Genomic DNA, 16,457 nt, shown 5'->3' on the forward strand with positions numbered 1-16,457 from the left:
TATCAGTACCTGTCGGTCCAGGATGTCAGTACCTGTCGGTCCAGTCAGCTGCTTCCTGATATCAGTACCTGTCGGTCCAGTCAGCTGCTTCCTGATATCAGTACCTGTCGGTCCAGTCAGCTGCTTCCTCATATCAGTACCTGTTGGTCCAGTCAGCTGCTTCCTGATGTCAGTACCTGTCGGTCCAGTCAGCTGCTTCCTCATATCAGTACCTGTTGGTCCAATCAGCTGCTTCCTGATATCAGTACCTGTCGGTCCAATCAGCTGCTTCCTGATATCAGTACCTGTCGGTCCAGTCAGCTGCTTCCTCATATCAGTACCTGTTGGTCCAGTCAGCTGCTTCCTGATGTCAGTACCTGTCTCCAGTCAGCTGCTTCCTCATATCAGTACCTGTTGGTCCAGTCAGCTGCTTCCTGATATCAGTACCTGTCGGTCCAATCAGCTGCTTCCTGATATCAGTACCTGTCGGTCCAGTCAGCTGCTTCCTGATATCAGTACCTGTCGGTCCAGTCAGCTGCTTCCTGATATCAGTACCTGTCGGTCCAGTCAGCTGCTTCCTGATATCAGTACCTGTCGGTCCAGTCAGCTGCTTCCTGATATCAGTACCTGTCGGTCCAGTCAGCTGCTTCCTCATATCAGTACCTGTCGGTCCAGTCAGCTGCTTCCTGATATCAGTACCTGTCGGTCCAGTCAGCTGCTTCCTGATATCAGTACCTGTCGGTCCAGTCAGCTGCTTCCTGATATCAGTACCTGTCGGTCCAGGATGTCAGTACCTGTCGGTCCAATCAGCTGCTTCCTGATGTCAGTACCTGTCGGTCCAGTCAGCTGCTTCCTGATATCAGTACCTGTCGGTCCAGGATGTCAGTACCTGTCGGTCCAATCAGCTGCTTCCTGATATCAGTACCTGTCGGTCCAGTCAGCTGCTTCCTGATATCAGTACCTGTCGGTCCAGTCAGCTGCTTCCTGATATCAGTACCTGTCGGTCCAGTCAGCTGCTTCCTGATATCAGTACCTGTCGGTCCAGTCAGCTGCTTCCTGATATCAGTACCTGTCGGTCCAGTCAGCTGCTTCCTGATGTCAGTACCTGTTGGTCCAGTCAGCTGCTTCCTGATATCAGTACCTGTCTGTCCAATCAGCTGCTTCCTGATATCAGTACCTGTCGGTCCAGTCAGCTGCTTCCTGATATCAGTACCTGTCGGTCCAGTCAGCTGCTTCCTGATATCAGTACCTGTCGGTCCAGTCAGCTGCTTCCTGATATCAGTACCTGTTGGTCCAGTCAGCTGCTTCCTGATATCAGTACCTGTCGGTCCAGTCAGCTGCTTCCTGATATCAGTACCTGTCGGTCCAGTCAGCTGCTTCCTGATGTCAGTACCTGTCTGTCCAGTCAGCTACTTCCTGATATCAGTACCTGTCTGTCCAATCAGCTGCTTCCTGATATCAGTACCTGTTGGTCCAGTCAGCTGCTTCCTGATATCAGTACCTGTCGGTCCAATCAGCTGCTTCCTGATATCAGTACCTGTCTGTCCAGTCAGCTGCTTCCTGATATCAGTACCTGTCGGTCCAGGATGTCAGTACCTGTCGGTCCAATCAGCTGCTTCCTGATGTCAGTACCTGTCGGTCCAGTCAGCTGCTTCCTGATATCAGTACCTGTCGGTCCAGGATGTCAGTACCTGTCGGTCCAATCAGCTGCTTCCTGATATCAGTACCTGTCGGTCCAGTCAGCTGCTTCCTGATATCAGTACCTGTCGGTCCAGTCAGCTGCTTCCTGATATCAGTACCTGTCGGTCCAATCAGCTGCTTCCTGATATCAGTACCTGTCTGTCCAGTCAGCTGCTTCCTGATATCAGTACCTGTCTGTCCAGTCAGCTGCTTCCTGATATCAGTACCTGTCGGTCCAGGATGTCAGTACCTGTCGGTCCAGTCAGCTGCTTCCTGATATCAGTACCTGTCGGTCCAGTCAGCTGCTTCCTGATATCAGTACCTGTCGGTCCAGTCAGCTGCTTCCTCATATCAGTACCTGTTGGTCCAGTCAGCTGCTTCCTGATGTCAGTACCTGTCGGTCCAGTCAGCTGCTTCCTCATATCAGTACCTGTTGGTCCAATCAGCTGCTTCCTGATATCAGTACCTGTCGGTCCAATCAGCTGCTTCCTGATATCAGTACCTGTCGGTCCAGTCAGCTGCTTCCTCATATCAGTACCTGTTGGTCCAGTCAGCTGCTTCCTGATGTCAGTACCTGTCTCCAGTCAGCTGCTTCCTCATATCAGTACCTGTTGGTCCAGTCAGCTGCTTCCTGATATCAGTACCTGTCGGTCCAATCAGCTGCTTCCTGATATCAGTACCTGTCGGTCCAGTCAGCTGCTTCCTGATATCAGTACCTGTCGGTCCAGTCAGCTGCTTCCTGATATCAGTACCTGTCGGTCCAGTCAGCTGCTTCCTGATATCAGTACCTGTCGGTCCAGTCAGCTGCTTCCTGATATCAGTACCTGTCGGTCCAGTCAGCTGCTTCCTCATATCAGTACCTGTCGGTCCAGTCAGCTGCTTCCTGATATCAGTACCTGTCGGTCCAGTCAGCTGCTTCCTGATATCAGTACCTGTCGGTCCAGTCAGCTGCTTCCTGATATCAGTACCTGTCGGTCCAGGATGTCAGTACCTGTCGGTCCAATCAGCTGCTTCCTGATGTCAGTACCTGTCGGTCCAGTCAGCTGCTTCCTGATATCAGTACCTGTCGGTCCAGGATGTCAGTACCTGTCGGTCCAATCAGCTGCTTCCTGATATCAGTACCTGTCGGTCCAGTCAGCTGCTTCCTGATATCAGTACCTGTCGGTCCAGTCAGCTGCTTCCTGATATCAGTACCTGTCGGTCCAGTCAGCTGCTTCCTGATATCAGTACCTGTCGGTCCAGTCAGCTGCTTCCTGATATCAGTACCTGTCGGTCCAGTCAGCTGCTTCCTGATGTCAGTACCTGTTGGTCCAGTCAGCTGCTTCCTGATATCAGTACCTGTCTGTCCAATCAGCTGCTTCCTGATATCAGTACCTGTCGGTCCAGTCAGCTGCTTCCTGATATCAGTACCTGTCGGTCCAGTCAGCTGCTTCCTGATATCAGTACCTGTCGGTCCAGTCAGCTGCTTCCTGATATCAGTACCTGTTGGTCCAGTCAGCTGCTTCCTGATATCAGTACCTGTCGGTCCAGTCAGCTGCTTCCTGATATCAGTACCTGTCGGTCCAGTCAGCTGCTTCCTGATGTCAGTACCTGTCTGTCCAGTCAGCTACTTCCTGATATCAGTACCTGTCTGTCCAATCAGCTGCTTACTGATATCAGTACCTGTTGGTCCAGTCAGCTGCTTCCTGATATCAGTACCTGTCTGTCCAGTCAGCTGCTTCCTGATATCAGTACCTGTCTGTCCAGTCAGCTGCTCCCTGATATCAGTACCTGTCGGTCCAGTCAGCTGCTTCCTGATGTCAGTACCTGTCGGTCCAGTCAGCTGCTTCCTGATATCAGTACCTGTCGGTCCAGTCAGCTGCTTCCTGATATCAGTACCTGTCGGTCCAGTCAGCTGCTTCCTGATGTCAGTACCTGTCGGTCCAGTCAGCTGCTTCCTGATATCAGTACCTGTCGGTCCAGTCAGCTGCTTCCTGATATCAGTACCTGTCGGTCCAGTCAGCTGCTTCCTGATATCAGTACCTGTCGGTCCAATCAGCTGCTTCCTGATATCAGTACCTGTCGGTCCAGTCAGCTGCTTCCTGATGTCAGTACCTGTCTCCAGTCAGCTGCTTCCTGATATCAGTACCTGTCGGTCCAGTCAGCTGCTTCCTGATATCAGTACCTGTCGGTCCAATCAGCTGCTTCCTGATATCAGTACCTGTCGGTCCAGTCAGCTGCTTCCTGATGTCAGTACCTGTCGGTCCAGTCAGCTGCTTCCTGATATCAGTACCTGTCGGTCCAATCAGCTGCTTCCTGATATCAGTACCTGTTGGTCCAGTCAGCTGCTTCCTGATATCAGTACCTGTCGGTCCAGTCAGCTGCTTCCTGATATCAGTACCTGTCTGTCCAGTCAGCTGCTTCCTGATATCAGTACCTGTTGGTCCAGTCAGCTGCTTCCTGATATCAGTACCTGTCGGTCCAGTCAGCTGCTTCCTGATATCAGTACCTGTCTGTCCAGTCAGCTGCTTCCTGATATCAGTACCTGTCGGTCCAGTCAGCTGCTTCCTGATATCAGTACCTGTCTGTCCAGTCAGCTGCTTCCTGATATCAGTACCTGTCTGTCCAATCAGCTGCTTCCTGATATCAGTACCTGTCTCCAGTCAGCTACTTCCTGATATCAGTACCTGTCTGTCCAATCAGCTGCTTCCTGATATCAGTACCTGTCTCCAGTCAGCTACTTCCTGATGTCAGTACCTGTTGGTCCAGTCAGCTGCTTCCTGATATCAGTACCTGTTGGTCCAGTCAGCTGCTTCCTGATATCAGTACCTGGCGGTCCAGTCAGCTGCTTCCTGATGTCAGTACCTGTCGGTCCAGTCAGCTGCTTCCTGATATCAGTACCTGTCGGTCCAGTCAGCTGCTTCCTGATATCAGTACCTGTCGGTCCAGTCAGCTGCTTCCTGATATCAGTACCTGTCGGTCCAGTCAGCTGCTTCCTGATGTCAGTACCTGTCGGTCCAGTCAGCTGCTTCCTGATATCAGTACCTGTCGGTCCAATCAGCTGCTTCCTGATATCAGTACCTGTCTGTCCAGTCAGCTGCTTCCTGATATCAGTACCTGTCGGTCCAATCAGCTGCTTCCTGATATCAGTACCTGTCGGTCCAGTCAGCTGCTTCCTGATATCAGTACCTGTCGGTCCAGTCAGCTGCTTCCTGATATCAGTACCTGTCTGTCCAGTCAGCTGCTTCCTGATATCAGTACCTGTCTGTCCAATCAGCTGCTTCCTGATATCAGTACCTGTTGGTCCAGTCAGCTGCTTCCTGATATCAGTACCTGTCTCCAGTCAGCTGCTTCCTGATATCAGTACCTGTCTGTCCAGTCAGCTGCTTCCTGATATCAGTACCTGTCTGTCCAGTCAGCTGCTTCCTGATATCAGTACCTGTTGGTCCAGTCAGCTGCTTCCTGATATCAGTACCTGTCGGTCCAGTCAGCTGCTTCCTGATATCACTACCTGTCTGTCCAATCAGCTGCTTCCTGATATCAGTACCTGTTGGTCCAGTCAGCTGCTTCCTGATATCAGTACCTGTCTCCAGTCAGCTGCTTCCTGATATCAGTACCTGTCGGTCCAATCAGCTGCTTCCTGATATCAGTACCTGTCGGGCCAGTCAGCTGCTTCCTGATATCAGTACCTGTCTGTCCAATCAGCTGCTTCCTGATATCAGTACCTGTCGGTCCAGTCAGCTGCTTCCTGATATCAGTACCTGTCGGGCCAGTCAGCTGCTTCCTGATATCAGTACCTGTCGGGCCAGTCAGCTGCTTCCTGATATCAGTACCTGTCTGTCCAATCAGCTGCTTCCTGATATCAGTACCTGTCGGTCCAGTCAGCTGCTTCCTGATATCAGTACCTGTCTGTCCAATCAGCTGCTTCCTGATATCAGTACCTGTTGGTCCAGTCAGCTGCTTCCTGATATCAGTACCTGTCTCCAGTCAGCTGCTTCCTGATATCAGTACCTGTCTGTCCAGTCAGCTGCTTCCTGATGTCAGTACCTGTCGGTCCAGTCAGCTGCTTCCTGATATCAGTACCTGTTGGTCCAATCAGCTGCTTCCTGATATCAGTACCTGTCGGTCCAGTCAGCTGCTTCCTGATATCAGTACCTGTCTCCAGTCAGCTGCTTCCTGATATCAGTACCTGTCTGTCCAGTCAGCTGCTTCCTGATATCAGTACCTGTCGGTCCAATCAGCTGCTTCCTGATATCAGTACCTGTCGGTCCAGTCAGCTGCTTCCTGATGTCAGTACCTGTCTGTCCAATCAGCTGCTTCCTGATATCAGTACCTGTCTGTCCAGTCAGCTGCTTCCTGATATCAGTACCTGTCGGTCCAGTCAGCTGGTTCCTGATGTCAGTACCTGTCTCCAGTCAGCTGCTTCCTGATATCAGTACCTGTTGGTCCAGTCAGCTGCTTCCTGATATCAGTACCTGTCGGTCCAGTCAGCTGCTTCCTGATATCAGTACCTGTCGGTCCATTCAGCTGCTTCCTGATATCAGTACCTGTCGGTCCAGTCAGCTGCTTCCTGATGTCAGTACCTGTCGGTCCAGTCAGCTGCTTCCTGATGTCAGTACCTGTCGGTCCAATCAGCTGCTTCCTGATATCAGTACCTGTCGGTCCAGTCAGCTGCTTCCTGATATCAGTACCTGTCGGTCCAGTCAGCTGCTTCCTGATATCAGTACCTGTCTGTCCAGTCAGCTGCTTCCTGATATCAGTACCTGTCGGTCCAGTCAGCTGCTTCCTGATATCAGTACCTGTCGGTCCAGTCAGCTGCTTCCTGATGTCAGTACCTGTCGGTCCAGTCAGCTGCTTCCTGATATCAGTACCTGTCTCCAGTCAGCTGCTTCCTGATATCAGTACCTGTCTCCAGTAAGCTGCTTCCTCATATCAGTACCTGTCTGTCCAGTCAGCTGCTTCCTGATATCAGTACCTGTCGGTCCAGTCAGCTGCTTCCTGATATCAGTACCTGTCGGTCCAGTCAGCTGCTTCCTCATATCAGTACCTGTCGGTCCAGTCAGCTGCTTCCTGATGTCAGTACCTGTCGGTCCAGTCAGCTGCTTCCTGATGTCAGTACCTGTCGGTCCAGTCAGCTGCTTCCTGATATCAGTACCTGTCGGTCCAGTCAGCTGCTTCCTGATATCAGTACCTGTCGGTCCAGTCAGCTGCTTCCTCATATCAGTACCTGTCGGTCCAGTCAGCTGCTTCCTGATATCAGTACCTGTCGGTCCAGTCAGCTGCTTCCTCATATCAGTACCTGTCGGTCCAGTCAGCTGCTTCCTGATATCAGTACCTGTCGGTCCAGTCAGCTGCTTCCTCATATCAGTACCTGTCGGTCCAGTCAGCTGCTTCCTGATGTCAGTACCTGTCGGTCCAGTCAGCTGCTTCCTCATATCAGTACCTGTCGGTCCAGTCAGCTGCTTCCTCATATCAGTACCTGTCGGTCCAGTCAGCTGCTTCCTGATGTCAGTACCTGTCGGTCCAGTCAGCTGCTTCCTCATATCAGTACCTGTCGGTCCAGTCAGCTGCTTCCTGATATCAGTACCTGTCGGTCCAGTCAGCTGCTTCCTGATGTCAGTACCTGTCGGTCCAATCAGCTGCTTCCTGATGTCAGTACCTGTCGGTCCAGTCAGCTGCTTCCTGATGTCAGTACCTGTCGGTCCAGTCAGCTGCTTCCTGATATCAGTACCTGTCGGTCCAGTCAGCTGCTTCCTGATATCAGTACCTGTCGGTCCAGTCAGCTGCTTCCTGATATCAGTACCTGTCGGTCCAGTCAGCTGCTTCCTGATATCAGTACCTGTCGGTCCAGTCAGCTGCTTACTGATGTCTGTACCTGTCGGTCCAATCAGCTGCTTCCTGATATCAGTACCTGTCGGTCCAATCAGCTGCTTCCTCATATCAGTACCTGTCGGTCCAATCAGCTGCTTCCTGATATCAGTACTTGTCGGTCCAATCAGCTGCTTCCTGATATCAGTACCTGTCGGTCCAATCAGCTGCTTCCTGATATCAGTACCTGTCGGTCCAGTCAGCTGCTTCCTGATATCAGTACCTGTCGGTCCAGTCAGCTGCTTCCTGACATCAGTACCTGTCGGTCCAGTCAGCTGCTTCCTGATATCAGTACCTGTCGGTCCAGTCAGCTGCTTCCTGATATCAGTACCTGTCGGTCCAATCAGCTGCTTCCTGATATCAGTACCTGTTGGTCCAATCAGCTGCTTCCTGATATCAGTACCTGTCGGTCCAGTCAGCTGCTTCCTCATATCAGTACCTGTCGGTCCAGTCAGCTGCTTCCTGATGTCAGTACCTGTCGGTCCAATCAGCTGCTTCCTGATGTCAGTACCTGTCGGTCCAGTCAGCTGCTTCCTGATATCAGTACCTGTCGGTCCAGTCAGCTGCTTCCTCATATCAGTACCTGTTGGTCCAATCAGCTGCTTCCTGATATCAGTACCTGTCAGTCCAGTCAGCTGCTTCCTGATGTCAGTACCTGTCGGTCCAGGATGTCAGTACCTGTCGGTCCAGTCAGCTGCTTCCTGATATCAGTACCTGTCGGTCCAGGATGTCAGTACCTGTCGGTCCAGTCAGCTGCTTCCTGATATCAGTACCTGTCGGTCCAGGATGTCAGTACCTGTCGGTCCAATCAGCTGCTTCCTGATATCAGTACCTGTCGGTCCAGTCAGCTGCTTCCTGATATCAGTACCTGTCGGTCCAGTCAGCTGCTTCCTGATATCAGTACCTGTCGGTCCAGTCAGCTGCTTCCTCATATCAGTACCTGTTGGTCCAATCAGCTGCTTCCTGATATCAGTACCTGTCGGTCCAGTCAGCTGCTTCCTGATGTCAGTACCTGTCGGTCCAGTCAGCTGCTTCCTGATATCAGTACCTGTCGGTCCAATCAGCTGCTTCCTGATATCAGTACCTGTCGGTCCAGTCAGCTGCTTCCTGATATCAGTACCTGTCGGTCCAGTCAGCTGCTTCCTCATATCAGTACCTGTTGGTCCAATCAGCTGCTTCCTGATATCAGTACCTGTCGGTCCAATCAGCTGCTTCCTGATATCAGTACCTGTCGGTCCAATCAGCTGCTTCCTGATATCAGTACCTGTAGGGTCCAGTCAGCTGCTTCCTGATATCAGTACCTGTCGGTCCAGTCAGCTGCTTCCTGATATCAGTACCTGTCTGTCCAGTCAGCTGCTTCCTGATATCAGTACCTGTCGGTCCAATCAGCTGCTTCCTGATGTCAGTACCTGTCGGTCCAATCAGCTGCTTCCTCATATCTGCCTGGTATCTGCTGATGGATCGTAGTACTTCAGAGTTGGCCCTTATCCTGGGATGATACACCTGGTTGAAGGAATACACTTTTAACCATAGAAAGACATATTATAACTATTTAATAACGTCATGAATTAACTCATTTAATAGGATATCTATGGTCATAGCCTTGGCCTACATGTATAAACTAACATGCAATGCTTGTTTTATGGGGGTTAAACTCACATGTCTTTTCTCCAGTCCTACGTCGATGACAAAGTTAACAGAGTCCACAGCCCAGAACATGTCCTCTCCCTGGCTTGTGGAGAGGAAAACCCTCCGGCACCTGGTCGTAACGGTTCCCCTACTCCCCATCTCCTCCCCCAGGAGAGAGGGTGTCCGACCCTGCCCAGGACACAAGACCACGGGCACCAGCTCCCCAAGGTCCGCCCCCAGTCTGGTTCCCTCTCTCTGGAGGATAGCACGGGCCCAGACAACCTCCTGTGGGAGGGGCAACACAGTGTGAGAAGTGTTGACAGCACCATACCACGAGTCCTGTGTGGCTACTGGCTAGCAACGCCCCCAAGGTCATGGGTTCACTTCCTGCAGGGATCACATGTCTAAAAACTGTACAGCACTGAGGATAGTGTCTTCTCCTTGACCACGACACCCCAGGCTGGACGGTTCAACATGAGGGGAAGACAGGGCTTATCATGTCATAAATAGTTAACACATTTTGCTCGCAGACCCATCAGTAGGAAAAGGCTGAGTTGACATCCCTATTGACAGGCTTTAAAGCTCATTGTCACACACACACACATATGGTCCAGGACAACAAGACCTTTCAAAACGCTTTGTCATTCCAACAGACCACTAGGCAGACCACTAGGCAGACCACTAGGCAGACCACTAGGCAGACCACAAGGCAGACCACTAAGCAGACCACTAGGCAGACCACTAGGCAGACCACTAGGCAGAACACTAGGCAGACCACGAGGCAGACCACTAGGCAGACCACTAGGCAGACCACTAGGCAGACCACTAGGCAGACCACTAGGCAGACCACGAGGCAGACCACTAGGCAGAACACTAGGCAGACCACTAGGCAGAACACTAGGCAGACCACTAAGCAGACCACTAGGCAGAACACTAGGCAGACCACGAGGCAGACCACTAGGCAGACCACTAGGCAGACCACGAGGCAGACCACGAGGCAGACCACGAAGCAGACCACTAGGCAGACCACTAGGCAGACCACTAGGCCATCACAGTCAAACACACGGAAGCAAAGAAAAGCAAAGGCAAACGAGACGGAGAACGAGACGGAGGATGAGACGGAGGACGAGGCGGGGGACGAGACGGAGGACGAGACGGAGGACGAGACGGAGGACGAGACGGAGGACGAGATGGCGGACGAGACGGGGGACGAAACGGAGGACAAGACGGAGGACGAGACGGGGGACGAGACGGGGGAAGAGACGGGGGACGAGACGGAGGACGAGACGGAGGACGAGACGGAGGACGAGACGGGGGACGAGACGAGGGACGAGACGGGGGACGAGACGAGGGACGAGACGGAGGACGAGACGAGGGACGAGACGAAGGACGAGATGGGGGACGAGACGGGGGACGAGACGGGGGACGAGACGGCGGACGAGACGGAGGGAAATGATCTGGAATGTTGCTTTGCCATCTAAACTTAATTAAGACGAGTCACACCACACATGATGAAAAAAGATAACATTGTGAGAGAGAATCTGCTTAAGGACAGAGCTCCTACTTAAAGACAGAGGTACTACTTAAGGACAGAGATCCTACTTAAGGACCGAGTTCCTACTTAAGGACAGACAACCTACTTAAGGACAGAGAGAGCTATGTCATGCCATCATTCAGTACATAGCACCACCAAAAACAAGTAATTGAGTTACAGACAAATACTTGCACCATCATCACTGTTGAACTGTGTAAATGATCTCACCTGAGCTGAGGCCAAGAACAGCACCACATCTCCCTCCTCCTTGGTGCGGTGAATCTCCAGTACCAGTCTCAGAGCAGAGTAGAAGTAGTCTTTACTGCTACAGTTACTGTAGACCACCTCAGCTGGACAGAGGGCTTCCAGACTGACCACAGGGATGTGACTACCTGTCACGGCAGTGAACATTTCTGTCAGTCCGGTCCGTGTTATCATTACATTCATAACTGAAACAGTCAGAATTCCGTTCCATGTTTTACTCATGTTCTAATTGAGCTACGGATGTTAGTGATCAATGAAGTATCCCCACAGTGTTTTCAGTAAAGATCAATGATCTCAGACGCCACAACCTCCATTCATCTAATCATCTGATAAACACAACAATGGGGGCCATGTGTTATTCTCTCTGGGTTGTTACAAAGAGCATCGTTTCCCATTCAAAAATCAATCAATCAATTAACGTATAGGAGGGTCGTTCCACTACCGTAGTGGGCCAGGAGCCTGTCAGTCATGGAGGACACAGTCAGGATCACCACCCTCAGGTCTGGTCTATGGACCAGGATGTCCTGCACAATCACAACAACAAAAAACTTTATTGACATGCAACAAACTGCTGTTACTAGGAATTTAACTTGAGCACCACAAAGAACGTACAAAACAAACACATCAATCAGATTAACAGAGGTGTTCGTTTTTGTTCTCTCTCTCTCTCTCTCTCTGTTTCCCTCTCTCTCTCTCTCTCTCTCTCTCTGTTTCCCTCTCTCTCTCTCTCTCTCTCTCTGTTTCATTCTCTCTCTCTCTCTGTTTCATTCTCTCTCTCTCTCTCTCTCTCTGTTTCCCTCTCTCTCTCTCTCTGTTTCCCTCTCTCTCTCTGTTTCCCTCTCTCTCTCTGTTTCCCTCTCTCTCTCTCTCTCTGTTTCCCTCTCTCTCTCTCTCTCTGTTTCCCTCTCTCTCTCTGTTTTTCTCTCTCTCTCTCTGTTTCCCTCTCTCTCTCTGTTTCCCTCTCTCTCTCTGTTTCTCTCTCTCTCTCTAATCCAACAGATTCTATTAAGCTGAATGCCACTTCTAAAGAGAGAGTGAGAAAGGTCACAAAAGGTATTTCCCACCACACCTGGAGCAGTCCCAGCAGTAGGTCTGTGCTGACGGTTCTCTCATGAGCCTGGTCGATGACAATGGCCCCGTAGTGCTCCAACATGGGGTCACACATCATCTCCCTCAGTAGCAGGGCATCTGTACAGAACCTGGACCAGAACTGAGTTAACTAATGATGCAGATGGTAACATCTTTCAATGTCTTTCAATGCGTTCAATGCCGGTATGGAGCGTAGAGACCAGAAATGAGTGCCGATATACACTATATATACAAGAGTATGTGGACGCCCCTTCAAATTAGTGGATTAGGCTATTTCAGCCACAGCCATTGCTGACAGGTGTATAAAATCGAGTACACAGCCATGCAATCTCCATAGACAAACATTGTCAGTAGAATGGCCTGTACTGAAGAGCTCAGTGACTTTCAACGTGGCACCGTCATAGGATGCCACCTTTCCAACAAGTCAGTTTGTCAAATTTCTGCCCTGCTAGAGCTGCTCCAGTCAACTGTAAAAGCTGTTATTGTGAAATGGAAACATGTAGGAGCAACAACGGCTCTGCCCTGAAGTGGTAGGCCACACAAGCTCACAGAACGGGACCGCCGAGTGCTGAAGCGTGTAGAGCATAAAAATTATCTGTCCTCGGTTTCAACACTCACTACCGAATTCCAAACTGCCTCTGAAAGCAACGTCAGCACAAGAACTGTTCGTCGGGAACTTCATGTAATGGGTTTCCATGGCTGAGCAGCCGCACACAAGCCTCAGATCACCATGTACAATGACAAGTGTTGGCTGGAGTGGTGTAAAGCACGCTGCCTTTGGACTCTGGCGTGATGAATCCCGCTTCGCCATCTGGCAGTCTGACGGACAAATCTGGGTTTGGCGGATGCCAAGGGAACGCTACCTGCCTGAATGCATAGGGCCAACTGTAAAGTTTGGTGGAGGAGGAATAATGGTCTGGGGCTGTTTTTCGAAGTTTGGGCCCCTTAGTTCCAATGAAGGGAAATCTTAATACTTCAGCATACAATGACCTTCTAGATTGTTCCGTTCTTCCAACGTTGTGGCAACAGTTTGGGGGAGGCCCTTTCCTGTTTCAGAATGACTTTGCCCCCATTCACAAAGCGAGGTCCATACAGAAATGGTTTGTCAAGATTGGTGCGGAAGAACTTGACTGGCCTGCAGAGAGCCCTGACCTCAACCCCATTGAACACCTTTAGGATGAATTGGAATACTGACTGCGAGCCAGGCCAAATCGCCCAATATCAGTGCCCCTGACCTCACTAATGCTCTTGTGGCTGAATGGAAGTCAGTCCCAGCAGTAATGTACCAACATCTAGTGGAATGCCTTCCCAGAAGAGTGGAGGCTGTTATAGCATCAATGTTCCAACATCTAGTGGAAAGCCTTCCCAGAAGAGTGGAGGCTGTTATAGCATCAATGTTCCAACATCTAGTGGAAAGCCTTCCCAGAAGAGTGGAGGCTGTTATAGCAGCAATGTCCCAACATCTAGTGGAAAGCCTTCCCAGAAGAGGAAGCTGTTATAGCAGGGGGGACCAACTCCATATTAAAGCCCATGATTTTGGAATGAAATGTTGGGACAAGCAGGTGTCCACATTCTTTTGGTCATGTAGCATATATGCTTGCATGCTACTTAGACGCTAGTATGGCTATTGAGACATCCTCTTCAAAAAAAATTGTACCCCCTTTTCTCCCCAATTTTGAGGTATCCAATTGGTAGTTACAGCCTTACCTCATCGCTGCAACTCCCGTACGGACTCGGGAAAGGCGAAGGTCGAAAGCCGTGCGTCCTCCGAAACACAACCCAACCGAGCCGCACTGCTTCTTGACACAACGCACGCTTAACCGGGAAGCCAGCCGCACCAATGTGTGGGAGGAAACACCAAACACCTGGCGACCCGTGTCAGCGTGCACTGCCCCGGTCCGCCACAGGAGTCACTGGTGACATGGACATCACTGCCGGCTAAACCCTCCCTAACCCGGACGATGCTGGGCAAATTGTGCACCGCCCCATGGGCCTCCCGGTCACAGCCGGCTGTGACAGAGCCTGGACTCGAACCCAGAATCTCTAGTGGCACAGCTAGCACCGCGATGCAGTGCCATAGACCACTGCAACACTCTGTCTGTCTGTCTGTCTGTGTGTGTGTCTGTGTGTACGTCTGTGTGTACGTCAGTGTGTGTGTGTGCGTGTTTTAGATCCAGACCTGAGCACAGTGTCAGTAGAACAGCAGGTCTCCAGGGGGATGGTGTAGCCCACTTCATGTCCAATGTTGACGTCCATCTCGTCAGCCACCCTGAGGGCCAGGCCCACCGCCTGCTGTGAGTGGATCTGGGTAGACACCGCCACGCCGTGCTGGTACTGGGCCGACAGGCAGAACTCTGCACACCACTGGGGGATCTGGGAGATGGAGACATTTTAGTTGATCATGTAGAAATTCAATTTCAAACCATTTCAGACCCACCTTATCAAAGGGTATTCATCCATCCAATCATTATGCATTCTAGTGAAACTACCAGAGTGACCTGACTCAAACAGGTTTAACAATATGAATCAACCAGAGTGATCTGACTCAAACAGGTTTAACAATATGAATCTTAATTTCTAAAGTCATTAATAGAACGGACAGAGAATTATAAAACATTATAATATTAATATTGTCGGACAACTTCAACGTGGAATAAGCAGTGTTAGTGAATTCAACAGTCGAATGAACAGTGTCGACCACAACACGGAGCCGGTGTGGACCACAACACGGAGCCGGTGTGGACCACAACACGGAGCCGGTGTGGACCACAACACGGAGCCGGTGTCGACCCCAACAGGGAGCCGGTGTCGACCACAACACGGAGCCGGTGTCGACCACAACACGGAGCCGGTGTCGACCACAACACTGAGCCGGTGTCGACCACAACCCGGAGCCGGTGTCGACCACAACCCGGAGCCGGTGTCGACCACAACCCGGAGCCGGTGTCGACCACAACAGGGAGCCGGTGTCGACCACAACACGGAGCCGGTGTCGACCACAACACGGAGCCTGTGTCGACCACAACACGGAGCCGGTGTCGACCACAACACGGAGCCGGTGTCGACCACAACACGGAGCCGGTGTCGACCACAACACGGAGCCGGTGTCGACCACAACACGGAGCCGGTGTCGACCACAACAGGGAGCCGGTGTCGACCACAACCCGGAGCCGGTGTCGACCACAACCCGGAGCCGGTGTCGACCACAACCCCGAGCCGGTGTCGACCACAACAGGGAGCCGGTGTCGACCACAACACGGAGCCGGTGTCGACCACAACACGGAGCCGGTGTCGACCACAACACGGAGCCGGTGTCGACCACAACAGGGAGCCTGTGTCGACCACAACACGGAGCCGGTGTCGACCACAACACGGAGCCGGTGTCGACCACAACACGGAGCCGGTGTCGACCACAACACGGAGCCGGTGTCGACCACAACACGGAGCCGGTGTCGACCACAACACGGAGCCGGTGTCGACCACAACAGGGAGCCGGTGTCGACCACAACCCGGAGCCGGTGTCGACCACAACCCCGAGCCGGTGTCGACCACAACAGGGAGCCGGTGTCGACCACAACACGGAGCCGGTGTCGACCACAACACGGAGCCGGTGTCGACCACAACACGGAGCCGGTGTCGACCACAACAGGGAGCCGGTGTCGACCACAACCCGGAGCCGGTGTCGACCACAACCCCGAGCCGGTGTCGACCACAACAGGGAGCCGGTGTGGACCACAACACGGAGCCGGTGTCGACCACAACAGGGAGCCGGTGTGGACCACAACACGGAGCCGGTGTCGACCCCAACAGGGAGCCGGTGTCGACCACAACACGGAGCCGGTGTCGACCACAACACGGAGCCGGTGTCGACCACAACACGGAGCCGGTGTCGACCACAACACGGAGCCGGTGTCGACCACAACCCGGAGCCGGTGTCGACCACAACCCGGAGCCGGTGTCGACCACAACAGGGAGCCGGTGTCGACCACAACACGGAGCCGGTGTCGACCACAACACGGAGCCGGTGTCGACCACAACACGGAGCCGGTGTCGACCACAACACGGAGCCGGTGTCGACCACAACACGGAGCCGGTGTCGACCACAACACGGAGCCGGTGTCGACCACAACACGGAGCCGGTGTCGACCACAACAGGGAGCCGGTGTCGACCACAACCCGGAGCCGGTGTCGACCACAACCCCGAGCCGGTGTCGACCACAACAGGGAGCCGGTGTCGACCACAACAGGGAGCCGGTGTCGACCACAACAGGGAGCCGGTGTCGACCACAACAGGTAGCCGGTGTCGACCACAACCCGGAGCCGGTGTCGACCACAACAGGGAGCCGGTGTCGACCACAACAGGGAGCCGGTGTCGACCACAACAGGGAGCCGGTGTCGACCACAACACGGAGCCGGTGTCGACCACAACACGGAG

General features: G+C 52.5%; 1 protein-coding gene across 1 annotated transcript in view; it reads right to left on the bottom strand.

The window, feature by feature from the left end:
- The window catches only part of LOC135511823 (putative pre-mRNA-splicing factor ATP-dependent RNA helicase DHX32), a 47,787-nt gene that overhangs the window by 18,782 nt on the left and 12,548 nt on the right, over positions 1-16,457 (bottom strand). Inside the window, exons 2-7 of the mRNA XM_064933301.1 lie at positions 14,202-14,395; positions 12,003-12,132; positions 11,376-11,457; positions 10,898-11,061; positions 9,166-9,420; positions 8,916-9,009 (exon numbers count right to left, since the gene is read on the bottom strand). Coding sequence (XP_064789373.1) covers positions 8,916-9,009; positions 9,166-9,420; positions 10,898-11,061; positions 11,376-11,457; positions 12,003-12,132; positions 14,202-14,395 — 919 coding nt within the window. The remainder of the gene's footprint in view (positions 1-8,915; positions 9,010-9,165; positions 9,421-10,897; positions 11,062-11,375; positions 11,458-12,002; positions 12,133-14,201; positions 14,396-16,457) is intronic.

Source organism: Oncorhynchus masou, chromosome 24 (assembly GCF_036934945.1).
Source record: "Oncorhynchus masou masou isolate Uvic2021 chromosome 24, UVic_Omas_1.1, whole genome shotgun sequence".
In the NCBI taxonomy this organism is placed as follows: Eukaryota; Metazoa; Chordata; class Actinopteri; order Salmoniformes; family Salmonidae; genus Oncorhynchus; species Oncorhynchus masou.